The sequence below is a fragment of the Bombina bombina genome, chromosome 4 (assembly GCF_027579735.1).
Source record: "Bombina bombina isolate aBomBom1 chromosome 4, aBomBom1.pri, whole genome shotgun sequence".
In the NCBI taxonomy this organism is placed as follows: Eukaryota; Metazoa; Chordata; class Amphibia; order Anura; family Bombinatoridae; genus Bombina; species Bombina bombina.
Genome location: NC_069502.1, coordinates 373,378,007 through 373,405,618, shown reverse-complemented (window position 1 = coordinate 373,405,618; position 27,612 = coordinate 373,378,007). Strand labels below are relative to the sequence as shown.

Sequence of the window (27,612 nt, the reverse complement as noted above, 5' to 3'; positions counted from 1 at the left end):
CTATTAACCTTTATCTGGCTGGGTGTGTAGTAATCGCCTGCTTTGCTTGAATGTTGGTAGTTCCAAGAGGCTAGTTAGAAGTTGCTGTTCTGGAACTTACTACCTTTACCTATCAGCAACTTTGCATTCCCAACTCTGGTGCAATATTCTATTAAAATCACCTGGTAGCAGTGACCACCTACTACATCAATCCATTATACAAAATATTCTTGCTCCTCTTGACTTGTGTAATTTGGCAAGTCACTATGCCATTGATTGATAACTAGAAGCTGATAGTGCATCATCTTACACATCACCTAGAGCAGCTACAAATGACAGTACTGGATATGACTGGGCGCCTGGTGTCTCAAGCCTCAAAGTCTTTAAAAGTGAAAAATGTGTCCATCTTTTAGATGCCACTTACACAATGCACAGGGTGGGAGAGAGGGCACACCCAAACCTGTAGAGGAGATGGATCTGCTCAAGGGGGCACATGTGTTGTCCCCACTCCCGGTACCAAAAGATTGCTCCCGTTACTGTGTTTTCCTCCATAATTTAGCCATTTACTCTTAATCTCCCCTCCTCTCTGGTCACAATGTTATATACATGACAATATGTTAGAGAGGAGATTAAGATTTAAAAATCTGTATTGGTCCACTTCATACGACTCTTCAACGGTTCCCACTTTAATAATGGCTCTTACTAAGAAACTTGAGCTCCACCACACATGGCCAGCATTTAACATGCATTACCTATGTAGCTGACTTTACTTGTCTTTTTACCTCTCTCTCTATACAAGGTAGAAAGGCCCCAACAAGATTAAGGTTAGTGCACACAAAGGGAGTGGACAGTGGCACTACTCGGGCTTTTCCCTTAATATACTAGATCAATTGTCACTGATATATACAATAATGAGTTAAATCTAGTGGGAAATGGTGCTTAAGCATAAAACTGAATGTGAAACTATAAGTGGGATTGCTAGGACAGCCTAGAAAACCCACCAAAAGTATGCTATGGTAGCACTCTGTGCCCTGACTATTGAGGGCAAAGGATTCCTCTAGTGGAGAGAATAAATTAAAATATAACTTTTATTAAATGTGATAAAATTTACGTTGCACACACAAATTTAAAAAATCCAGAGATACCTTAGTATAGGTCTAATATCAGTATAGAGAGGAAATACCCAAAGCCCGGACGGGCAAAACACGTCAGGGAAACTAGAAGAGCGTGTGTTACGCTCCCTACTTTTAATAGCCAGATGTAATACAGTGGATAGGAAACCATACACCACTAATAATACTCCACTTTGTATCTAATCGTACTGTAACAATTGTGTCCATATCCCCTCAAGCAGGCTTAATGTAGTTAATAACTGTAATCATGATCTGGGTTGTGCCAGACCTTATTATATGTTAACCGGCCAAGAATCTCCAGTGCTTTATTATACCATAATACTTCATTACTCTGAAATACCGATTGGGGTGATATGGGAAACTTTATTTAGCCGGAAAATTATTACATTGTAAACAATTTGATCTGGGTTGTGCCAGATTTAGTACTCCGTAAACGCTACAGAATTTATTCCATCTGGGTTGTGCCAGATTTATTTCTTAAGGAATGCAGCAAGTTGTATTAGTACTATTGTAATAGAGATCTGGGTTGTGCCAGACCTAAAGTATAGCAATACAATATTATAACGCAACTTAGTATCATTGTGCTGCTACAAGGTAATGAATGACTAACACATTATTTTGCAGTAAATTTACATAAACACTGAGACTAAATTATTAATAGAACACTTTGTGTACATCCTTATTAATTTCCCATATATCCTGAGGAATATTATGAACTTGAGCTGTAATCTCTTAGATATCACACTCTCTACGCTAACCAAGAGTTTAGAACACACTACTGTTTGCCACTCCATCAAGGTGTGCAGTATCAATATACTACATTATATGCCAGGCCCTATAGTGTACTGCCAATATCCTAGCGCCACAGGCATAGTTAAATACAGTACTATTTAGTGACTGTACTTTAACTAATCAGCCTGTTACGCTATATAAGTGGGACGGATCTAGTGAATACAACAACTACTATTGTTGCTAGACTAAAGAACCGAGTAAACTGATCAACTTTAACGTATCATTTCAATATGATTAATGTGTGTTCCAGTTATACAGCACAATAATAATTTTAGAGCCACAAGCACAAACCTGTCAATACGATGAAATTCTGCATTTCAGCAGTTATAATACTCTAAACCATTATAGGGCAATATTAGCTCACTGTGAGTGTGTTAGAGACTTACCATACTTTAAGAGAACAGTTCACGTGTTGAATCACAACATACACTTACAAAGATTTTAGACTTTTATATTGATAACCAAACTGCATACGTAAGCATTTAATATCTCACGGCTGAGAGTTTAAATCCAGCATATTGATCTGACCTATATTATTACAAGAAATCCAGCGTTATTGCAGCTTAGCAGAAGACACTTGTTGCTGTGTCACATACCTAACATTTGATTGACTCAGATCACTATCTGCAGGACCTGAGCAAGTACACAATTGGGGTCAATATAGTTGTCATAACCTAGATTAGTGGAGTATTTATTTAAATACCATTTTGTAGTAGAGGATTTATTAACGGCATTATTAAGAGGCCTGATTTGGGTATTTCCTCTCTATACTGATATTAGACCTATACTAAGGTATCTCTGGATTTTTTTAATTTGTGTGTGCAACGTAAATTTTATCACATTTAATAAACGTTATATTTTAATTATTCTCTCCACTAGAGGAATCCTTTGCCCTCAATAGTCAGGGCACAGAGTGCTACCATAGCATACTTTTGGTGGGTTTTCTAGGCTGTCCTAGCCATCCCTTGTATAGTTTCACAAGATTAAGGTTAGTATTCATGAAATTTCACCTTTGGTACTAGTGTTATCTTTTAAAGGAGCATCTATATTATTTACTTAACTTGAATTATACTATGCCCTCATGATGACTATTCTCCTCATTGTTTATGTGCATCATTTTCTGTTTTGTTTAGCAATCTGCACCAATGATACAAATACAGCTTTGTTATCAGAGTAATAAGATACTTTCATTATAGTATTCACATTCGAACACTTGAGCTCTCTTATGCTTATGCTATTAATGCCTTACACAGTAAATCAGGTCTTAATTTTACTGATCCAGGAAGGCCAGGAAATATTACGTTTCTTAAAGGGATACTAAACCCATTTTTTTCTCGTTCGTTATTTAGATAGAGCATGCAATTTTAAGCAACTTTCTAATTTACGCCTATAATCAATTTTAATTTGTTCTCTTGGTATCTTTATTTGAAAAAGCAGGAATGTAACCTTACAAGCCGGCCCATCTATGGTTCAGCACCTGGGTCGTGCTTGCTGATTGAGTAAATTAGAAAGTTGCATGCTCTGAATCATGAAAGAAAAGAAAAAAAAAAATTGGGTTCAGTATCCCTTTAAATTTTACACATTTTAAATGCAGACAAAATCCTCTATATACATTGGGTTTTCCCAACTATAGAATATTTTGTACTTGAACGTTTTTGAAAAAGAAAAAAAAAAAAAATTCCACAACACACACACCAACTTACAGTTCATTCCTTTTCTCCCAAGCCTTCAAAATCCAATCAGCCTTCACGATGGGAGTCCCTAGACTTACTGCAACCTAGGTTAAAAAAATATATACATAATAAATACACACACACACACGTGTATACATATACACTAGTTTAAATCGTAAGCAAGTATGTAACAAGCCAATGTAAAGGACATCCATTGTCGTCTTAGCTAAAGAAGAATATAAAAATTAAAACACGCATATACAGGAAATGACAAAATAATGAAATCCATACATTTAACAGATAATTAAATCACATTTACAAATTCAGATTGACAATTAGCAGTATGCTAGAAGAGAGGTAGCAGCTTGATATGCAAGTTTACAGAACATCAAAAGAAAGCAAAAGAGTGAAAAAGAAACCAACTAGTCTAAGCATCAATTTAAAAATTTACAGCATTAATAGAGCAAGAGGAACAGTCTCAAATGACTGCACATGCCAAGGAGCATCTATAACAGAGAAACAATGTTAACAAGTCAATGTTCAGAGACACATCACAGCTGAATGCCACAAAAAGTACAGCCTCAAAAATAACCAAAGAATGATATAGCACCCGTTACCCAATGTAAAAAAAACTGAAAGTTATGAGATTTACAAAGCTACAAATATCTGGCAGTGCAACAATTTTAAATTAAAGCTTCCATAGCCAAAAGGCACAGCAGCACAGGTATAGGTGCACAAATACAAAAAAGCAATTGTGTTCTGAAGAGTCACACTTTGCCCTGTTCTCTATATCCAGAGAGGGTTACATTTGAAAATGCCAAAGGAAGCCTTCAACTCACAATGTCTGCTACCAAACATTAAACATGGAGAGGGATGCATAATGTTACCGAGTCATCCCAGAGACAGAACTATTTTTCACTTTCTGCAATGAGATTTTTTTTAGTGAAAATTTTTCTGCAGGTCATTTTTAAATAAAATAAAATTGTAAATTTGTCAGTTACATTAAAGCACCAGATCAATTGCAATGTGTTGGTTAACTGGAGAATAAAGCAATATTTAAAGTTATATAATCTAGTGCAGTAGTTGAAAATTGCATTGCAAATTAGCTGCAGACAAAAAAAGTAATTGTAAAATGTCTCTTGAATTAATTTGTTTCCTTTTTTCTTAGTCTAACATAGAAATGTAGTAATAAAAATGTGCATTGCTCATACGAAATTCTTACATTCAGAGAAAAACAGCTTTGCAGACTGTGAAAAGCTAGGGAACGAGCTTGCAAAAATCTCAGAGCCAGACAACAATCAATGCACTGCTGCTTTGCAACACTACTGCATATTTGATTGTCTTCAAACAGCACTTTGCTCTGGATGCACTGTTAAGGAAAACTTAAACAATGCAGCCAGAGAACAGCTCTAGTTAAAAAGAACAGCCTAATGTGGAGCAGTACTGAAAAGTTAAAGTGCTAACAGTTCCTGTTCTTTCTGCAGACATGCTGCATTTTCTGCGATGACATCTCAGATCACTCTATGTTCTGCCTTGGGGCGAGTCATTAATAGCTGATCAATATAACATTCGAATAACAAGTTAGAAAACAGTACACTTTTCGTATAGTATGAACTACCAACCATGAGAGAGAGAAAAAAAAGGGTATAAAATACTTTAAAAACATACAATTATTTTTTGTTTACAGTATAGGTACAAAACCTTTAAACTGCTTGTGACCAATAAAAGTTTGGATTTCAGAATATTTGCATCTGTAAAATGTGATAGTTTTTAGAGGGAATTGTATCAAAAACAACATCTTATATGATAGTTGTTTTATATAAATATAGACTAATCATTTGCATTTTTAAAAAACAAACCAAAAGATGCAGGTAAAAGAAAAAAGAGTGACTTACATATGGGAAAATAGTAATTTTTAATTCATATACCCACACACATATACAAATTAAAAAGTCTGGATTTTGGAATCATTCTGGATTTTAGAATTCCAGATTTGGAAGTGAAGAGTGAGAGCTGAATATCACTTTTTTTTTTTTTTTTTTAAACTCTAGACGTTTTCCAAGAGGGAAATGATTAATCCTACAACAAGCACATTTTTAACAAACTCCTGCACCAGACTAGAACATTTTATTATTACATTAGAACGTCCCTATAAAAAGATAGACATAATACTTCAATAGATACTTAATATAAATGGCTAGTAATTACAGATTTATGAAGGTTTGAAGTTAATGCGTGTCGTTTTAATTAAGATATTGAAAAACAATCATCATCGGCATAGTAGAGCTTAGATCCGCATTGTGCTCTGAACAAAAAATAAGATCTTTAGAAGCAACGGATAACATAGGAAAGCTACTCACACTCAAAGAATATTGAAACAATGATTGCAGGATTGGTTAACATATTACAGTAATGCATTCCATACCCTGCTACACTGAAGAGCAAGAAGTCCTAGATTTCTGGTTGTGGTTAATCCAGGTTACATATGATATACCATGTACTCCAAGAAAACAAATAAATTTGCCAGTAAACATTACAAAATGTTAGATTCTAAAATTGCACAAACACAAAAAAAAAAAAAAAAAAAGGAAGGAGGAAGAAGATGAAGTAAAGGATATTCTAAAAAAACAAAACATCTTCATAGAAAATTTATTAAATAGCCAAATAGCTAGACTATAGTACACTATCAAGTACAAAACCTCACTTGTATCAACATGTTTAAGCATCTCCTATATCACATTTTCTGCACCCTAGTAAAACTAGTATATTGTTTATTTTTAATGTAAAAATCTGACTAAACGTCTACTAGTTAGCAAGACTTACTATAGTAAACTGTAAAGCCACCATATAGTAATAATTTCCTTGTAGGAAGCTATTATACTCAAAGTTAAAATACACACCCTAAATTTATCTCCATGGGTTGAGTTGGCAACAAGGTGAGTAACCTTTGAACTGAAGTCTTTTTTTATAGTTCCTCCCATGTGATGAACCAAATTCACTAGTTTTACCTAAAAAATAAATAAAAAAAAATAGGATGAAACAAAGATTTAAAACAGATATATTTATACATACACTTAAAAAAAATTAAAATAAATTACCAACTCTTCTTTATGTCTGAATCCTGTGAAACACAGCACTAGATTTAGCATGCTTGCACAATACAATGGTCTTGATGTAAAAGGCAATGGCTAATATAAAGTGACGAAAGAGAGGGGGGAAAAAAAAAAAATTAGGTTTCCAAGTCAGATTTAATAACAGCCCAATTTCAAACTAACTCAACCTGTAGGCAAATAAGAATCTTACTGAAAGTAACTAAAGCACATTTAAATACATTTGTATTTATACATAAATTAAATACATTTTTTAAATTGTCATACCTCCCCTTTCTGTGCACAATACAGGATTATAGAAGGACCAAGCACTCTGCAGTCAGCTTTGTATAAGTATCGATAGGCAGGATTCTGAAAGTCCGATATGACGAACACAGTTTCAAATTCTGGTGAATCAGAAGCAAACTCTTCCACAGAATCTGTTCTGATCCAGGGAATTTTGATTTCCTTTTGAAAAATGGGGGTAAAAAGCATACTCAATCGATCAAGCAGTATTCTTGAGCCTTTACCCTTCGCACATTGTTACAGTAAAAAATTGAAGATACCCGATTATTAAAATCCCAGCCACCCACAATAAGTGCAGGTGACAATCCGATCACCACCAAATGATTTTACAAAAATCCAATCACCACAGAAAATAAAGGTGTTATTCATAGGAATACATTAGAACAAAACAATTACACCAGTTAAACAAATAACAGTTTATATTACTATACACTGTGAAGATTAGATTATAAAATTGCAAATTACTCTGAGCAAGTACATGTCAATTTAAAAACGGTATCAAATATATGAAGAAAATGTTAGTTGTGCAACTTAAGAGTACCCTGTGAGATAAAGCATGCAGTATTTGGTATGAATAAAGAATTACCATACCATATTTACAATAGTTTTTACAAATGAATCTCTGGATTTGTCAAGGTAATTTTCCTTTATCTTTACAACTGGAACTTCCATTACTTTAACTGTCTGTGGAAAGGAAGACAGACATAGCATGACAAAGATACCAAATGTAAGTGAAAAAGTAGAGAAAAATGGTTCTACATACCTCCAGAGCTTTAATTAATTCTTCGTTATTTCCAGCATCCTCAACCAAAACAACTCTTGTTTCAACCTGGGGCATTTCTTCTGTATGAAAAAAAGTGTAGTATGTTATAAAAGAAACTTACATATTGGCATGATTTAAAACTTTTTGTTTTTGTGTAAAATTATGCTCGTCTCATGATCCCTAGGAGCCAAAACAAGTAAATTCTGGAACCCGCAAATTAATAGCTGGTTTCAGGCAATTTGTAGCATTTTGATAACCTAGGTCACTTTTTGTCCTCTTTAAAAAGGGATATTTTACATAAGAATTTTTCTTCGTATAAATGTTTTGTAGATTATCCATTTATATAGCCTATATGTGGGTGTTTTGTTACCATGTATAGTTCTGCTTATTTTTAAATAACATTGTGCTGATTTTAAGACTCCTAACCAAGTCCCAAAGTTTTTGATGTATACAGACTTCAGATTGCTTCTGTTTGTATAATGAGTCTTTTGATATGCAGGGGAGAGGGGGAGGTTCTGCTCTCAGCCCCTTTTTCACTGTGTATCCCAGCTTAACCTCATCAACAGTGCTAAATTGGGAGCATCTAAGAAATTTGTTAAAAAGGTTTTATACTGGATTTTTAGAGCAGTATCTGTGCATATTCTTCTTTATAGTAGTGTCTATTACATGCAGTTAAATGTAAATTGGTGTATACTGTCCCTTTAAGGAGTGGGAGGTAAAGCACAATATTAAGATGGATATCCCTACACCTGATTGGAGAAATTCAGGGACCGGATCTCAACGCTTGAGACCTTACTCTTCACATCAGGAGCCACTCAAGCAGCCACTGTTATCAGGACACTTGTAGAGGGATGACATCTACCTGGCCATCTGGTGAGTTATACCTTACATACCGCATATTACAATACTCTGCACTTATCTCCCCTTAACTTTTCACTTACCCTACCACAACAAACCCTGATCATCTAGTCAGCTGGAGATTTATCCCCCTTGGCTCTATCGTAACTGCGACTGCAGTCTGCTTACAAGTTTGTGGGAGCAACATAGTCCTGGATGTATAGGCTTAGTTTTCCAGGGGCTAATACTAATTAACATAACTGTGTTTACACCCAACTCCTCACTCGTATAGCCCTTAGCCCCCACCTACCCTGTTGCAGTGCCATAGGGGCGCTCACCTGCTTATATCAAGAACATTATTTAGATCAGGCTAGGGGCGCCTGCAACCTGGCTTTTTAGCTCATCCTACCTACTCATATCACACCATCTAAGACTGAAATCAACCTAACTGTAAAGATTCACAGAGAGTGAGAGGGGCTCTCTTATCTGGACATTTTCCCATATCAGATAATTGAACATCCTCCCTCAAGCATAAGGGACTCAACAAGCCTTAATCTATCCTAACTATTGTCTGTGTAGATTCATTGTAAAACTTATCCCCCCCAATTCCACACTCCTGCCCAGCTTGTCTAGGTAGGTCACCTCCCTCTTCCTTCGGGTCAAATCCTTTTATTTCCCGAGGTGGGGGACAAGTCCTAGGCATTCTATGTAACTATGCTATGCTTAGCCTCTAATTGTTAACCAATTTCTAAGTGTGTTGCTTTCTATTTCTGGCCTTAGGTCGGTCTCTAAACTTGTCCCTGTGAGAGCTATCCCAGGAGGTAAATATTGTATTACCCTGCCCTTTTTCCACATCAGGGGGTCCTAGGGTGCCTCCCTTTACCTGCTCAGCTAGTCCGAGTGGGTCACTTCCAAATTCTTCCCCCCCCCCTTCTATTTGGAGTGTAGTATCCCCTGGCCCTGAGGTGAGGTATCTCAGGCCCCTAGTCTCTTTGTAGACCTCATACTCTAATTAGCCCCTTCTAGCTATTAGGGAGGTTCTTCCTCCTATGATGTGGTAGGCAGGAAAACGTGATGGCCAGAGTGGTTGACCCGCCCTAACAGCTAGGCATACCGCTGTGCATTCCTTTAGTGTGTAACTTAACGTCTAACCTCTCTTTTCTTTGATCTTTCTGGACACCTACCTGCTTGAAACCATAGGTTGTGACAGTGTTGTGTATCTTGATAGCAATAAAAAGCTACAGCAAAAATGCCTCACACTTCCAGGAGGCAACCATAAAAACCAAAGTAATGTCAAGAAAACAGTTTAGGATCATTTCTCTCTCCCTGCCAATCAAGGGCCTATTCAATCTGCTTCTAGCCACAATGACCAAGACTCACAAGATAATTCCTAATCTAGCATAAAATCATGTGGGGCCTCTCAGCAATATATCACGGAGTCCACTATGCAGAAGATGCTTGCCGCCCAAAGCTTATCCAAAACACAAGAAACCCACTGCAGTTCAGCAGAGCTGCATAAGGACATCTCAGAAATATGAGAAAGAGTTGACGACTTAGAGCGTAAAGATGATGACTTGGCTATTGACCACACTAGCCTCCTTTCATATTCCGAATCCCTCTCAGACCAGATCACACAGCTAGAATCCAAATTAGCTGACTTAGAGGATAGGTCATGAAGTAGTAACTTAAGGTTCAGAGGAATACCTGAATCAGTGTCACCTTCAGAACTTCAAGATTTTCTCAAAGACCTTTTCAAGGAGCTACTCGGGACCACCGACAGAACCCCTAACACTATGGAGAGATGCCACCATGCTTTGAGACCCAGAACAATCTCCTCTTAAAAAACCAAGAGATGTTATAGTCTGCTTTCATAGCTATAGCCTCAAAGACCGGATCCTGCAAGCGGCTTTCCACAAGCCTCCTCTGAGAGATTCCATGATAGCCAACTGTTGCAAGACCTTTCTCAACATACACTACAACATCGAAGATTGTTCTCGCCAATAATTGAAGTGCTACAACGAGATATTAAATACAGATGAGGATTCCCAACTAAAATTGTCATCACAAAGGACAACCAGAAACACATCACCACCCTCAACCAGGGTTTTACGCAGTTGGAGACCTGTGGTCTACGTCCAGCTGTAGGAAATCCCAAACCTCCTCCCCAAGCACGTCTAAGAGGGTCAGCCCCCGGAATGGCAGGTAAAAGAACAGAGACCCAAATGACAAAAACAACAATAATTATCTCCGCAGGACAAAGTCCCTTGAGGGCATCTAAGAGACACTAGAGATTATATATGGTTGTCACCCACGACTTAGTTTTCACATGTTTATAGACGTTAAGTTTATTAGAGCTATACACATATCATAGTTACGGTTATTTAATAATCTTATTTATTGTTTATGTATTTCCTGACAGGGCATACCACTCTGGCCTTTTGTATAAGCTAGGCAACCCTGCCACCTACATAGCCCTAGAGAAGGACTCCAATTGGTGGACTACTTCCACCACATTACTTATCATTCTTGATAAATGTTACAAAAATGCATATTTTTTTTCCCTTACACTATTCCCCCCTCGCCCATCCCTACCAAAGGCTCCTGATACTCTTACTCCTTAACTTTCAGCTAAATGTCTAGTGGGGATACGATAAAGTTCCTTACACATAACATCATGGAATTAAATTACCCGGGAAAGATAAGCCTCCTTTTTAGATCACTATCACATCTAAACCCGGATGTAGTATTCTTACAGGAGACACATTGGAAAGACAATGATACCCCTAAACTCCTCACCAAACAATATACTAACATTGTATACTCCCCATATACAACTTAAGCCAGAGGGGTCGCCATCCTTATTCACAAACTACTCGCTTACGAAACCATATTCGTAGAAAAAGATCCCCAGGCTAGATAAAGAATTTTAAAATTTATACCTTAGTATTAGTTTACCTCCCCAATACTGGCCAAAAGTAAATGCCTACACAAAATCCTAAGACAAGTAGACAAATATAAACAGGGCAGGGTAATAATTGGCAGCGATTTTAACTTAGTTTGGCACCCCCTCATGAATAAAAAAAAAAAAAAAAAAAAAAAAAAAAACACAACAGACAGACCTACCTCTAGAGATAACTGTAATAACCTCTTCTCTAAATGCAGATCCCTAATGCTTAAATTTGGACTATACGACACTGGGCTGGCCTTCCACGCTCTAGATAGGGATTATACACATTTTTCTCAGTCTCACTCAGTTTACTCCAGACTTGATTAAATTTTCAGTCAGGCCCATACTCTAGATCACACTAAATCGGTCAATATACATGTATGCCCATGGTCAGATCATGACCCAGTCTCCCTAGCATTACGTGAACCCCAAGACAAATCACATTCCGCAACGTGGACCATGCCACACACTATACTGTCAGACATCACTTTTCACGAGGAGTTGGGGAAAGATATACAGGAACCAATTCACTTAAATGACAATCAATCGGTACCTGATGCTACCCTCTGGGGAACACTTAAAGCCTCAATTATTCAAAAACAAGCTAAAATTAGGAAAGCTCTTGGGCTACCTCTCTCGCAGGCCTTCCGCGAATTAAAAAACCTGGAGCGTCAGAATCATACAAACCCCTCCACAATCGTAACTAATTCAATTAGAGATGTAAAAAAAAAAAAAAAAACACAACACATATTTGCAAATTAGAACTGAAGCGCACACAACAACAACAACAACAACTACTACTACAGACCAGACTATTCTATTACAAAGGGAACAAAGTTGATACTTTGCTTGCAAACAGAATCAGAAACAAAGTAAGTATAGCACGTATTCAACTTTTTAAACAAAGGCCAAACTACTAGCATACGCAGACAAATAGGCTCCCTTTTCGCTTCATACTATGAGGCACTCTAACATACAAAACTCAGAAAACCCTACCCCCATCTCAAGAACAGTTATCCAACAATTCCTACAAAGACTCAAACTTCCAACACTTTCCGGATGGATACCCATCACTTTTCTATAAAACCTAAATTTCAGAACTTTCCCTAACACTCCAACACCTCTACCACTTATCTGGCTCACAGGGCTCTTTCAGAAAGGAGTTTCTGTAAGTCACTATCAATACAATCACAAAGCCCGATAAGGACCCTTCCGTATGCCCAAGCTATAAGCCCATTTCTCTCATAAAAAGCGACATAAAAATGTATTCTAAAATTATAGCTAATTGTATGTCAAAATTACTCCCTTCCTTAATTAACGAAGATCAAGTAGGCTTTATTCCCAACCATGAAGGGCCTGACAATACCAGGCGCTTTCTTAATATAGATATGGAGGCTACTAGACGTAAACCCTTCTCTGTAATCTCATTAGATGTCGAGAAGGGTTTTGATTGGGTCCGATGGGAATATCTGTGGGAGGTCCTGGGGGCTTTTAGCTTTCCAGAAGAGACACAATCTCAAATACAGGCGCTATATTCTACCCCAACGGCGAGAGTGCGAGGTATGGGATTTTGTTAGTCTCCCTTCTCGCTCCATAATGGTACAAGACAGGGCTGACCACTGTCACCCCTCCTGTTCGCTCTTGCTACAGAACCCCTATCCGAACCAACCCGACAAGAGCCTACCTTACAGGGAATCATCATTTATGGTACTTCCCATAAATTGTCACTCTTTGCGGATGACATCACAATTTTCACCTCCTCTCACAAAGATACTATCCCAGTCCTACAATCCCTCCTAATCCTAGTTTGGTAATAGGTCAAATTATAAATTAAACCCATCAAAAACAGAACTATATTCCTGGGGCTTTCCCCCAGAATATATGCAGCACTTAGTAAGAACCTATGACTAAGTGGAAGCAAGAAAGCATTAAACATCTAAGGATATACATTTCTAATAACAATGCACAATTGATACGTGACAATTATAACCCACTTCTGACTAAGTTGCGCTCTTTAAACGACCAAATGGAACTTCCAGGTCATATCTTGGTTGGGTAGGATCACTGCTCTAAAAATATCCTTTTTGCCAAAATTAACTTACCTATTCTGCTTCCTCCTCATTAGGCTACACCGACACCTGTTATTGCAGTTCCAAAGTGGCTTTACCAAATACATCTGGCAAGGTAAGCCAACCAGGAGTTGCCCAAAAAAAACCTACAGTACCCTAAATCACACAGGGGAAATCGAATCGCCCTCTGTAACTAGATACTATGAAGCAGCTTTGCTGACTCACATCTCTCAAATGGGGCAACAAACAACCTACCAGCAAATGGAGTGAGATAGAGCAGACATCTCTCGACCAACCATGTCCAACTTGGAAATCTTATATGGTTTTCCCCCCACTGCCGTAGGAATCTAAGTATTGATAACATAATCTTGGAATGCCTATAAGTATATACACATTGGACAAAATAAGACATTACCAGGGAGTAGCCCCTCATAGATCCCCTATTCACTCCACTGCAGGTCTCCTGCTGGGCCTGCCTGATTCTCACCCTAACACCTGTTCCAATCTGGGACTATCCCTGGTATCTGACTTAATGGTTAATCATACCCAGAACATATACCCCACCCTTACTCAATTAGCTGGATTTCAAGCTGTCCCCCCTCGCTTACACTTTGAATATGCTAGGATCAAAAGTATCCTTAGGTCCTGGGGCTTTCGCCTGTCTCCTCCCCGCCCCCTGACCACTTGGGGAGCTAGGTGGCAAAAAAGATGGGAGACTACACAAACCTATGTCACAAAACTACTTGCTAATGGAAGGGGCAGTCCCAGACAAAGCATCCACTTGTCAAAATGAGAAGATATTTTAAATATTACCATTCCTACACAGACATGGTCTAAGACCTTTGATCTCACCTCTAAGGTCATTCATTGCACTACTCTTTTTGAAACATTTTATAAATTGCTCACTCATTGGTATTATGTGCCTGTGAGACTATTTAAATAAACTTAATGCCCACACCTCATTGTTGGAGACAATGCGGACAATCAGGGGACTCCATGCACATCTGGTGGAACTGCCCAAAACTTAAAGGGACATTAAACCCAAAATTTTTCTCTCATAATTCAGATGAAGAATACCATTTTAAACAACTTTCTAATTTACTTCTATTATCTAATTTGCTTCATTCTCTAAAAATTATTTCGTGAAAAGCATATCTAGATAGGCTCAATATCTTCTGATTGGTGGCTGCACATAGATGCCTCATGTGATTGGCTCACCCATGTGTATTGCTATTTCTTTAATGAAAGATATCTAAAGAATGAAGCAAATTAGATAATAGAAGTAAATAGGAATGTTGTTTAAAATTGTATTTTCTATCTGAATCATGAAAGAATTCTTTTGTGTTTAATGTCCCTTTAAGACACTTTGGAATATGACCTTAGTAACTAGCTAGATTTGGAATCCAAATACCAAGAACCCCAGAAACAGTTCTTCTACACATAGGGTTACACCCTCTCCCTAAACACCAGCGCTACCTCTGTATTTACTTGTTAACAGCTACAAAACTAGCTATTGCCAGAGCTTGGAAAAGAGACAGTCCTCCGAGCTGGAACTCTTGCCCAGAAAAAATAATATAATGCCATAATATCTAGGACAGAGACTTATTTGAACTTATATGGGAAGATTGCACCGTTCTATATAAACCTAATTGGTACCCCACAGTAGTTATGTAATGTAGTCTTGGGTTCCCCTAAATAACATACTTTTAATAGTAGAAGCCTACTACACACCCTCCCTCTCCTCCCCCCTATCCTTCCTGAACCTTGTCTGAAACCCTATGAATATTTATATACTCATAAATCATCTTGTAACCGCATTCTTTGATTCCCCGTTTAGTCAAGGGGAACTATTTGTGAACAGAGAAAATTGTAATACTCATTGGTATAACATTCGCTGTTTAATATTGTTATACCATACATTTATTTTTCTTTGAACATCACTATTTGATATGTCGAACCTTAAAAAGGGACACTGAACCCAAATTCTTTCTTTCATGATTCAGATAGAGCATGACATTTTAAGCAACTTTCTAATTTACTCCTATTATCAAATTTTCTTCATTCTCTTGGAATCTTTATATGAAATGCAAGAATGTAAGTTTAGAGCCCATTTTTGGTGAACAACCTTTGTTGTTCTTGCCAATTGGTGGATCCAATACTTAAAGGGACACTGAACCCAATTTTTTTCTTTCACGATTCAGATAGAGCATTTCTTCTGCTGGCTGTGTTTACATATGCTTGTCAATAGTGTATACTCCAGTATAGAAACTTTCAGTATAGGTTGGGATATCACAGGCGAAAATCAGCTATTTCAAATGCTGAAATAGGGGTAAAGGAGTTACTTGTAAACAATTTAATACAGTCCAGCAGGTAAAATGGATCAAAGGGAACAATTTAAAGGGTCATGATACCCAATTTTTTTCTTTCATGATTTAGAAAGAGCATGCCATTTTAAACAACTTTCTAATTTACTTCTATTATCTAATTTGCTTCATTCTCTTGATATCACTTGCTGAAAAGCATATCTAGATATGCTCAGTAGCTGCTGATTGGTTGCTGCACATAAAGGCCTTGTGTGATTGGCTCACACATGTACATTGCTATTTCTTCAACAAAGAATATCTAAAGAATTGAGCAAATTAGATAATAGAAGTAAATTTGAAAGTTGTTTAAAATTGCATGCCCTATCTGAATCATGAAAGTTTAATTTTGACTAGACTGTCCCTTTAAAAGGGGGAAAAAAACTGTCCCTTTAAAAATATTTTATTCCATGAAAAAGGTTAAAAGGATAATTACCGTAGAATTGCATAAACACATGCAATAAAATAGCACTTAATTTTAAATGAGCATCAGATTTATTCTGACAAATTTCATTTTCCTTCCATTTGCCAAACCCCTGTACATATATGTATACACTGAACTCTTGCACACGCTCAGTAGCAACTGGTACCTCGAAGTGTGCATATAAAAAGACTGCACAATTTGATAATGGAAGTAAAATGAAAAGTCAAAACTGCATGCACTATCTGAATCAAGAAAGTTTAATTTGGACTAAAACTTCATATGCATAATAGACTTCTTTTTTTTCCCCCAGAGGTTAATGTTGCTTTAGCTTCTTGAAGTCTTAAATAACAATTTTAGGTTATATCCAAAATTGTATTGCTGATTGCTAGAGAGACGCATTAAAGGGACAGTATACACTCATTTTCATATAACTGCATGTAAAAGACACTACTATAAAGAATAACATGCACAGATACTGAAAAAAAAAATCTAGTATAAAACGGTTTAAAAACTTACTTAGAAGCTGTCAGTTTAGCTCTGTTGAAAAGGTAGCTGAAAAGCCCACTGCAAGTGGGAAATAAGACACTCCCCCCCTCCCCCTTCTTTTCCATATGAAAAGACCCTTTACACAAACAGGCACAAGCTGGAGAAGGTAGCTGACTGTATTCACATAAAACTTTGGGGCTTGGTTAGGAGTCTGAAAATCAGAGCAATGTTATTTAAAAATAAACAAAACTATACATTTATCAAAAAAAAAAAAAAAAAAAAACACTTTATAGGCTATATAAATAGATCTACAAAACATTTATGCAAAGATAAAATGTGTATAATGTCCCTTTAAGATTGTGCTAAATGTATTAACCTATACGTACAAGCAAGATATTGCTGAAATAATCCTAGACAAAGTATTATTTTTATCCCAATCCTAACATCTGATTAGCTCTTGACACAGTAACTTTAACCCTTTGAGTGCTAATGACGGCTCTGAGCCGTCACAGAGTTTCTCACTCTGGTGCTAATGACGGCTCAGAGCCGTCATGAGCACTCTCCCACTTTGAGGGAGATCTGGGGGCTCCTAACCGCTCCTACCCCGGCGATCGTGCCTGTAGAGTGACAGGCATCGCCAGGGCTTTACGGGATGCACGGTGACGTCACGCGCAATTACGCGATGACGTCAACTCGCAACTTTATACTTAATGTTAAGTATAGGAGGAGGGGGCATGCTATATCTCAGGCATCTAAGCAGCTACAGACCCCCAAGACACGCTGTTGGAAAGGTAATCATCTAACCTTTCCAACAGTGCAAGTTTTGGGGGTCTGTAAAAAAAAAAAAAAAAAAAAAAAAAAAGGAGTATTCCCTAACCAGTCAAGGGAACAGGAACATAAAAAAAATGACAAGGTTTAGATTGGAATTTTAACAATGATGAAGAGAAGACTGTCAATGTATTCATTTAATATTGTACAAGAATAACAGATATACCCCATGGTATAAGGAGAAATTATTGATCATTAGATAATACCAATGTATGCAGCTCTGGATGTTTATTGTTACCCATTAACTGTTATCTTATATTATATTAATATCCCTTATACCATGGGGGTACCTGGTATATTTTTAATAGAATGTTTGGTATCAGTGTTACCCAATGTCCGGAGAACTAGTAAACTACTTTTTTAACATAGAATTGAAATATTGATATATTTCCTTGTTGCAATTATTTTTAGGTTCAAGGTACCTATTTGTTTCAGTTATAAACGAGAAATAAGTTATAGGTATTGCCTGATACATTTTCCTTCTTGAAGTGTGAGGTACAGTCCATATAGGATGTTTCAATTTTTATATTGCAATAAATTAATTTTGGTCACATTAAGGAAGTGTGTGAATATATTACATACTAAGTCACATACAGAAAACATACATCATGCCAGATAACTGCTATGTATCCTGTTTTATTGCAGTTAACCTGGGCAATGTAGTGGAGTGCTGATAGCATCACAGGAGTTGTATAAAATACACAAAATGATGTTTATATCATATCCCTACAGCAACAAATGGATATGATGTTCACAACACATTTAAAATAAAGTTACTTGTGACTGTCTTCAGCATGAAAGAGAGGCTGGTTACTATATCAACTTCTTGTTGTTCTCAATCTCTGTCTGGCAGGCTAGCAGTGAAGCATAAAACACACACACACACACACACGGGGCAGTCAATGTTATGTTATATTGAGGAATGTGTTATGTTAACATTGAAGACTGGTACAGAGAACCCCAAAACACCATTTGTGAACACCCTGTGAGTGCCATTGTTTAATATAAATTAATCATATTTTAAAAATAGTTACAAAGAAAGGTTTCTAGTTTTATTTAAAATATGCACTATAATAGCACAAAATGCTTCTTTTAAAAAGGTAGAATGATAAAGGTGCAGATAAAGCAGTAAGGTTGCAAGCATGGTTATTTTGACACCTGCAAATGCACAGGGTGGCAGTTATTTTACAAGTCCCTGGGGACACTCACAACAGGTATAGAAGGAAGACTACAGTGAACTTATACCAAAAAATAAAAAACATTTTAGCAAGTGCATGAATGTTGCAAGAGTGCTTCTATTCTTACTTAAAAGTGAATGTCAATTTTGATGCTAAAGTGTCCGGTTTTTAAAAATTTTATTAAAAACAGGGGCACTTTAATTCATCAAAATTTACATTCCACTCATTGTGAAAAAATACCTTTTAATCTTGACAGCCACTCCAGCTTCCTCCACCCGTCACAAAGCCTCTTCCTGGGTCTAAAATGAGAAATCCGGCTTCCTCCAATCATGGCTTCGAATCAGATACTGATTCCCCCGGGGGGAAGCCGTGATTGGAGGATGACCGAATGATCATTTCTGACGTCAGAAATGGCTTTGCGACGACCGGGGGAAGCTGGAGCTGCTGTCAAATTTAAAAAGGTAAGTATTTTTTCACGAGTGAAATGTAAATTTTGATCAATTAAAGTGCCCCTGTTTTTAATCGAATTTTTAAAAAAACGGCACTTTAACATCAAAATTTACATTCAATTTAAAATGACTGCATTTTATATACATAAAAAATAAAGTATTATTTAGACAGAATCAAACATGGAATTCCTAAGAGTAAGAAGCACTTACCGTCATTTTCATCAACAAACAAATTATCTTTAGATGTTTCTGTGATTTTAGAATCAAACACAGAAGAGTCAGCCAAAATACTCCTGCATCCAGCAGGAACTATCCCACTGTTGTCCATGACAGCAATGAAACCACCTGTGGAAAGAAGGGGATATTAAAAAAAGGAAAATTATTCTGAGAAACTGGCAGTCTCACAAAGAACCCAAACTTTCAGAATTTAAGCGTGGGATATTGCACCAGATGTTCTTAGAACAGCTTTCAATACAGACCGAAACTGAAAATATTATTAAGATTTTCTTTGCCAAATGGGGGAAGTATATTAAATCACTAGACACTAATACTCAGAAATTAGCTATTCTTACTTTCAAAAACTCAATTTTTATATTAGAATCCAATCTAAGGGGTGAATGGCTGTACCCCAGAGCTGACGAGTAGAAGGGGAATTTATCTTATTCAATGGGGGGGGGGGGGGAGTATTTTAATTTTACGGTATATTTTTAGGTTCATTATCGATTGGAGTTAAAATGTAAAAATCCTGCGAATAGTAGCGAGAGTCAGATCTATGTGTAAGAAAAGTACATGTCAAAATTATATAAAGTTGGATATAATTTGTATTAGGAGGAAACAGGAACTTTGATTCCTCAATATGAATCCCATAAGTATATTATCTATAGTGGTTTGACTCTGGAGTATTGTATGGAAGAATTTTAAACATATTTGTTAAGCACTGCCAAAGGCAATATATGTATATATATTTATTTTTTTTCATGATTAAAAAGGGAAACACATAACAAAATGAAATACTGGAAAACTGTTACAATTGACAACTCATGTTTTTGTATTTTTTTTTTAAGCCCTGCGAGGCGCACACTGATGAGTATTATATATTGTTTATTTCTGTTATGAGATAAATAATAATAAAATAAAAAAACAAGGAATAATAAGAGTATGAATGCACAAATATTACATTCCCCTTATTTTGGTACCCTAAATTTGGAAACTCGTACATATCCAATATTGTATTTTTAGCAAATAGCTGTATAATGACAGTATTACAAACTTTTAAGGACTGAAACTTAGAAGCCAACCAGAATATTAAACAGATATAGAAGTATTATGTTTCAAAACCATTTTTTTTTTCCTAAAACAGCAAAAAATGACACCTCTAGAACACTTCCGGGTGCTGATCCGAGCGCATTCTTATCTGCTGACTGACAAATATGCCCTTGTGCACTCTGACAATTTTGGTGCTTACGGTCTAGACTGCTGGGTGCAGAGTTAAAAAGCTAAAACATTTTTATTTTATTTTTTGTAATGCAATGTGACACTAGTGGACATGCAGTGCTAATTATCCCCAGAACATGGGTTAAACACACAGTTAAAGTGCCACTCAGCAGTATCCAAGTACTGTACTGTTTGTCCAGATCAGAAATTAAGTCAACCAATCAACATCAGTAGTCACACGGCTGGGTCGTGAGACTACCAATGCTAATTGTAATTAGAACGTAGTTTTTACACTATGGCCATTTAAAAAAGGGACAGCTAACAAAAATGTTATATAGTTTAAAAAGATAGATAATACCTTTATTTACCATTCCCCATTTTTGCTTAACCAACACTCATATTAATATACGTTTTACCTCTGATTATCTTGTATCTAAGCTTCTACAGAAGGTCTCCTTATCTCAGATCTTTTGACAGACTTGAATTTTAGGCAATTAGTCCTGACTCTTAAATAACTTGACAGGAGTGAGCACAATGTTATCTAAATAGAACACATGAAAATACAGTACATGTTTTTAGCCATTTACAGCCAGATGTGAGATAAGAGGTGGACTGCAGAGTCCTAGAAATCAGCCTATGAGCCTATCTAGGTTTAAATTTTAACCAAAAAAAAGCAAAATTTAATGATAAGTGTAAATTGGAAAGTTGTTTAAAATCACATGCCCTATCTGAATCATGAAAGGTTAATTTGGACTTCACTGTGCTTTACAGTGTTGCTATACAACATAGTTTTTCCTATAAGTATGGTACAATATTTCCAATAGATTATTTTATTTCAGTTTTCATTATACACATTTTTATTAAGGTACCATAGCTATAAATTTGGAAAATTATTTGGTGGCCATGGAAGTGCAACTATAGTAATTATTACTAGGGGACCACAATCATACATGTACAGTAACCCTGAAAGTACACTGCATGCATGACAGCCCTTCATTTATTCCCAAGGCACCAAACTAACTGGAAAACTGCAGGGGTGTGCTTTACTTTCTATAACTGCACAGGTGATACCGCCCCTGCTTTACTAAATGACAAGATATAAATATTATATAAAAATTATGTACATTAAGGGGGCATTCTAATGCAAAAAAATGACACCCCCTAACTACTTAGGTCATGTAATTTTTTAATTACAAACTCCAGGTTTCTGTGTTTGCAAAGGCCCCTCTCTTACCGTTTCCGGACAGAACATGGCCAGTATAGCAAGCAGAAGCAGCCATGGTCTTGCTTATGAACTTCAAGTCCCAGACAGTCCAGACTACTATTAATTTTAAGTGGGCATGTAAGAAATGTAGCAAAAACTACAAAGAGCAATGAATAAAATGACATTCTCTAATTCTTAAAAATGTTTGTGCTGTAGGGTACTGGATTAATTTTAACGATACTTTAAAATAAAGTATTGTTTTTTAAATATTAAAGTTCTTTTCGTAAACAGCAGTTGATACTACATTTTCAGACACACAAAAAATCCACTACAAAACCATAAAGAACGTACTTCACAAATGTGTATATGCCTTTATAACTGTATATGAGATGTCTCATTTAATCACTAACTTGCCAAAAGTTGGAAAAACTATGTTACACCTTCAATTACGCGCAAGCACTTGTATAGCGACTTCACTAAGTAGACCATGATTTCAAGAGTGTATATAATGTATCTATATTATTAGTACATATCCAATTGATTTACTAAATATCCCTTCCCCAGGACCCACGGCACCCAACACACTCACTAGCTCCCCCCAGGCGTCACCACCTGCAGCAGTACACGGTCACCAGGTAAGGACGCAGTCCAAGATTCACACCGAAAGACAACTATCACTCTGCAGATACGATCCGAGGCTACGGCCAACAATAATATATTTCCAGTTATTAATGAATACAAATGAGGAAATGTCTAAAGAAAACGAATCACGTATTAATGGTTCATTCTCAGACTGCAGCCATCAATTGCATTCAAACTCTCGAGCCAAAACATAAGGACTACAGTGATTGGCTCCTGAATGGTGATATGTAACAGTGCTTGTCATTGGTAGAAATTTGGCAAGGTACAAATTCAGATGCCTTGTGATTTGCTGAAATGTTATCCACGCCTCGTCTCAAGGGATACGTCACATCGGCGGTGATTGGTCGTCTGCTAATTTGAACAACTAAAGAACAACGGCATTTGGGAAGCTGATACTGCAGAGAGTGATGTCATATGTGTACGCGGCTTCATGATTGGTTCGCTTCGCTGTGTTTAGTTCTTTATCGTACTTTATGTTTTTCTCGCTCTGTAAAACTTAGATCAATGGGACCAGAAATCGTATTCAAAATTGTGAATACTGTGTGAAAGAGCAGGAGTTAAACATTTTCAAAATACTTGTGTATACCGAAGCGTAAGGGGCCATAATAGCCAAACAATAATATGTTCTAATTCGTTAGAGCATGTAATTTTAAAGACTATGGACTCTGCCAAAAGTTGGAAAAACTATGTTATAGGTGTTAGACAGTAAAAGTGTTATTATGGATCCGCAGTGCACTGCTACTGATCCAATCAGCAGCACCAGTAACACAGCAGTGCGTCGGGGGTCCCACAGCAGTGTGGGGTCGATAGTGTTACAATTACATTCTCTAACACATTTTAATGCCCTTTTTTAAAGGGCATTTATAGTGTTAAAATTATATGCACTAAACTGTTACAAGTAATTTTAACACTAATGCTATGTGCTATGCTATATCCCACAAAGGGGATAAACACATGCTTAAAGTCCAGCTCAGGACCCGCAGAGCACTATTGGTCCTGTATCGGAAACTGCTGCTGATCCAATCAGCAGCACTAATCGCACAGCTGGGTCCTAGTGCTTTGTGGGATAAATGTCCCTGTACTCAGACATCCCAACCTGCATAAACTCATTTCAGGCAGGTGGCTTCTCCCGCTACTGCGCCGCCACCCTCCCAGATATATATTGGACACCTTGAAACCCTAAATAGGATAGAGACTTATCATTAACGTAGCTTCCCACTAAAGTCACGTTAAAAAACAGTAGCTTTATTGCACAACCACATACAACAAACCTAATTTCCAGTGATCATACGCTTGTTGAATGCTTAAAAATTTTAGAATACGAAGTTTAATTACGTGTAGTAAATAAAGTAGTATTTGCGTTTTATTTTATGAAAATCAGGGGGGCTCTTTGATTACTGATGCATGCTTTGAGGGTTCTATAACGTCTCGGCAACTAAAGGCATTCCTTAAAGAAACACTTTTCCGGATTTGGGCTACATTGGATCATGGTACTTGGAGTTTCAGGGAGATTGCACTCCATTTGCTGGCATCAGGGAGCCGCTGTCTTAAATTAATCCCTCTACCATAGGCATTTGTATACCACGTCACTTCCGGTGACGTTTTATCAGCTGGTGGAGGTTTGTGGCGCTCACTGCGCATGCGCTAGAGGCCCAAACTCCTTACATCAGCTGATGCGAAGATTCAAAGAATGATGTGGCACGCGCACGTTACTGGTTACAAAATCCCAATGAACGTGTTTGTTCATTGGATTTTGTAACCAGAAAGGGTCGCACAATATGTACACCGCGGTCAACTGTTACTAGTAAATACACACACCATGTACTAGTGACAATTTTCACATATTCACTGTTCATATATATATATATATATATATATATATATATATATATATATATAGTGTTATATATATATATATATATATATAACACTATATATATATATATATATACTATATATATATATATATACTATATATAAATATATATATATACTATATATTCATATATCTTCATATATTATATATATAACACTATATAACAATGTCAGTACCGTTTCTGGTTACAAAATCCAATGACACGCCGCTTGTTCATTGGGATTTTGTAACCAGTAACGTGCGCGTGCCACATAATTCCTCATCAGCTGTTGTAAGGAGTTTGGGCCTCTAGCGCATGCGCAGTGAGCGCCACAAGCCTCCACCAGCTGACAAAGTGACGAGGTATACACATTCCTACGGGTAGAGGCATAACTTTAGAACACCGCTATTAAAATCAGGGAGACTCCCTGAACTTCAGGGAGACTTGGGATGTCTGCTGTACTGCAAAACAATGCAGAAATTGGGGGAATACAATAACAGTTGTAAATGCGTTTAAAACAGTATTTGGTATACAAATTACAAACCATTTGCAATCCAGTGCTGATATATACTATGCTTATATAAAAATGGCTTTAATGTACTTTTAACTTGGTCAGCTGCTGGCCGCTACTCCTGTTTCCATTGTGAGCAATTTGCTTGGTTAGTAGCAATGTGCATTGGAACTTTTTGTACCAGGGGTGAGAGGAGGAGAATGCTGGCCCTTACCTGACAGCCAGACAGAAGTGTGACAGCAAAGTCATGTCACTTACTGACCACCAGTGCTGTGCATTGTGGATGTAAAAAAAAAATAATGGACTTTGTGCCCAGTCTTTTTCGATCTATTTTTCCAGATAGGTGATTAAAATATGTTACTGTCTAGTTCAGTATCAGAAACTTATTTTAAAAAGAACATTAAAGTATTTGTATGTTATATCTAAGAGATTACATTTAAAATGTATTCTAGATTATTATTATTTCTTTGTAAAATACATATTCCTGCAATGAAAAAAATGCTTATACAGTTGTGATATGAGTCACTGTTCCACCTATAAAGTTTAGAGAGCCTGCTTATCATCCAGTATGAAGTCAGTCCAGTTGTGAAAACATATGCACTTCATATTATCTTAAAAATAAACTATTTTTTTATATTTTTAGTAGTGTGCTTTAATGTACATGATAGACATTTTTAGAGTTCAGCATCCCTTTAACAAACAAGCTAATTGGGTAAATATGCTCATTACAAGTATAGTAAAGGAAGGCAGCAAAAAGCAGTTTCCTAGAAGCTCTTCTCCGTCTTTAAAATATGTTCATGGTTCACACAAGTGACTTCAGCATGCATGACTGGTAATTTAATAAAGCATAAAAGCTGTAATGCAGGAGTGCCCACACTTTTTTATGTTGGGGTCTACTTTTCAAATGACCAGCTCAATAAGATCTACCCACTAAAAAAAGCACACATTTTCTTAAAAAATACATTAAAATCCAACAGATCTCTCCTCCCTACATATAGCTTTTCTTAGTTTAAAAGCTATCTGTAGTGAAGAGGGGAGAGAGAGAGAGTTAAATACATGGTGGGGGTAAGGGTGAGGTTAATAAAATAACTTAACCCTTTAACGCCGTTAGGACGTTGTATTTCTTCCGAATTTTGCTGGGCTTTAGCGCCGAAGGACAAAATACAACGTCCTAACCGCTTGGCTTTCCTGAAGCCACTGGCGCTTCCCTGATGGGATCGTGGTCTGATGGGATTGCGTCAGGGGGGCATCATAGGGACGCCCCCCTGACGCAATCCCATCATTATCAAAAAATAGGAAAAGGGAAATGGGAGAGTATAGAGGGGATATTAAGCACTCTTACACCTATCGCTTGTAATAAGCTGTAAAATTGCAGTGTGAAATATCTGCTAGCGAATAATAAATGTATATACTGGTATTAAAACCTATAATATTTATTAAGGAATTTATTTAAAAATTAATGACTAAGGTGATAAACATCACCTATCATTACCCACACAGATAGATTACCTAAAGGTACACCACAATTACTGCACAGCTGCTATCATGTCACCCCCCTGTATTCCTGGCAGATATCAGGAACCGTCGGCTTCAGGTGTCAGGGGTAGCATGAGGCAACAGTTAATGCAGCAAAAATAATTATAAGTTGTATAAGTTGAGTAATAAAAGTAGTTTAAAAACAAGTTGAACTACACAAACATGTTTCAGCTGTTGCACAGCCTTTCTCAATGTGATTCAGCAAGTGAACTGACAAACAAAACATCATTGAAATCTCCTGATCATGTGCATGATCGCGAGATTTCAATTTGTTTACATCGGAACAGTTGTTCCGATGTAGACAAGTTAACCCTGACACAAAAGGGTTAAAAGTAATATAAACAGTAGTTAAAGTATATATACAGAATATAAGTATACAAAACAATATCAGTTAAAGGGATAATAAGGTCAGAAAATTTCTGTTCGTTATACAGTATCAATCTATTGAAAACGTTTTCCAAATACCTTGCACTGTGATTTCTCTGCCATTCAGCAGCTATTGCAGTCCAAAAATATGTAAATTTCCAAACCCACGTGAGGCTAATTTGCATTAGCCAATCACGGTGGGCAACCTGGGTTCTCGCTTCCCTGCAGTTCCGGGTACATTGATGAAACGCATGTGCTCTGATGTGCCCAAAGTTAACGCATGCGCTTTGCGTTTTGGAATTCTATCTCTGGCGTCAGCAGTCTAGCGATCATGTGACCGCAGTCATTCACAATCTGGAGCAGAGGTGCAGCATCAGCGTGTGAAACTGCTTTCAAATGCGCATGCGTTGGAATATGTTAATTCTGGCAGATAATTTATGCATGCAGAAGAGTATCCAAGACCGCCCTTTGTAGGGGGCTGGAAAATATGACAAAATTATTACAAATAGAATAACGTTTTAAAACCTGATCAGAGCTTCGTTTAGAAAAAATTGTAAGTACAATAACATTAACATACAATATTTAAAAAAAAATCTGTTTTTAATCTGACTTTACTAATCCTTTAAATTAAATGCACATAACTACAATAAAATTAGTTAATGCATACTAGCACATTTTAAATATATGGGCTAATTTTTAGACTAAAATGAAGAAAATGGTTATAATAATAAATGGTCATATAAAGATATA

General features: G+C 36.8%; 1 protein-coding gene across 1 annotated transcript in view; it reads right to left on the bottom strand.

The window, feature by feature from the left end:
* Window positions 1–27,612, bottom strand: part of ECT2 (epithelial cell transforming 2) — an 847,530-nt gene that overhangs the window by 613,211 nt on the left and 206,707 nt on the right. The window contains exons 3-9 of the mRNA XM_053711823.1: window positions 19,524–19,658; window positions 7,736–7,815; window positions 7,564–7,656; window positions 6,955–7,134; window positions 6,676–6,765; window positions 6,478–6,585; window positions 3,608–3,681 (exon numbers count right to left, since the gene is read on the bottom strand). Coding sequence (XP_053567798.1) covers window positions 3,608–3,681; window positions 6,478–6,585; window positions 6,676–6,765; window positions 6,955–7,134; window positions 7,564–7,656; window positions 7,736–7,815; window positions 19,524–19,641 — 743 coding nt within the window. The 5' untranslated portion in view covers window positions 19,642–19,658. The remainder of the gene's footprint in view (window positions 1–3,607; window positions 3,682–6,477; window positions 6,586–6,675; window positions 6,766–6,954; window positions 7,135–7,563; window positions 7,657–7,735; window positions 7,816–19,523; window positions 19,659–27,612) is intronic.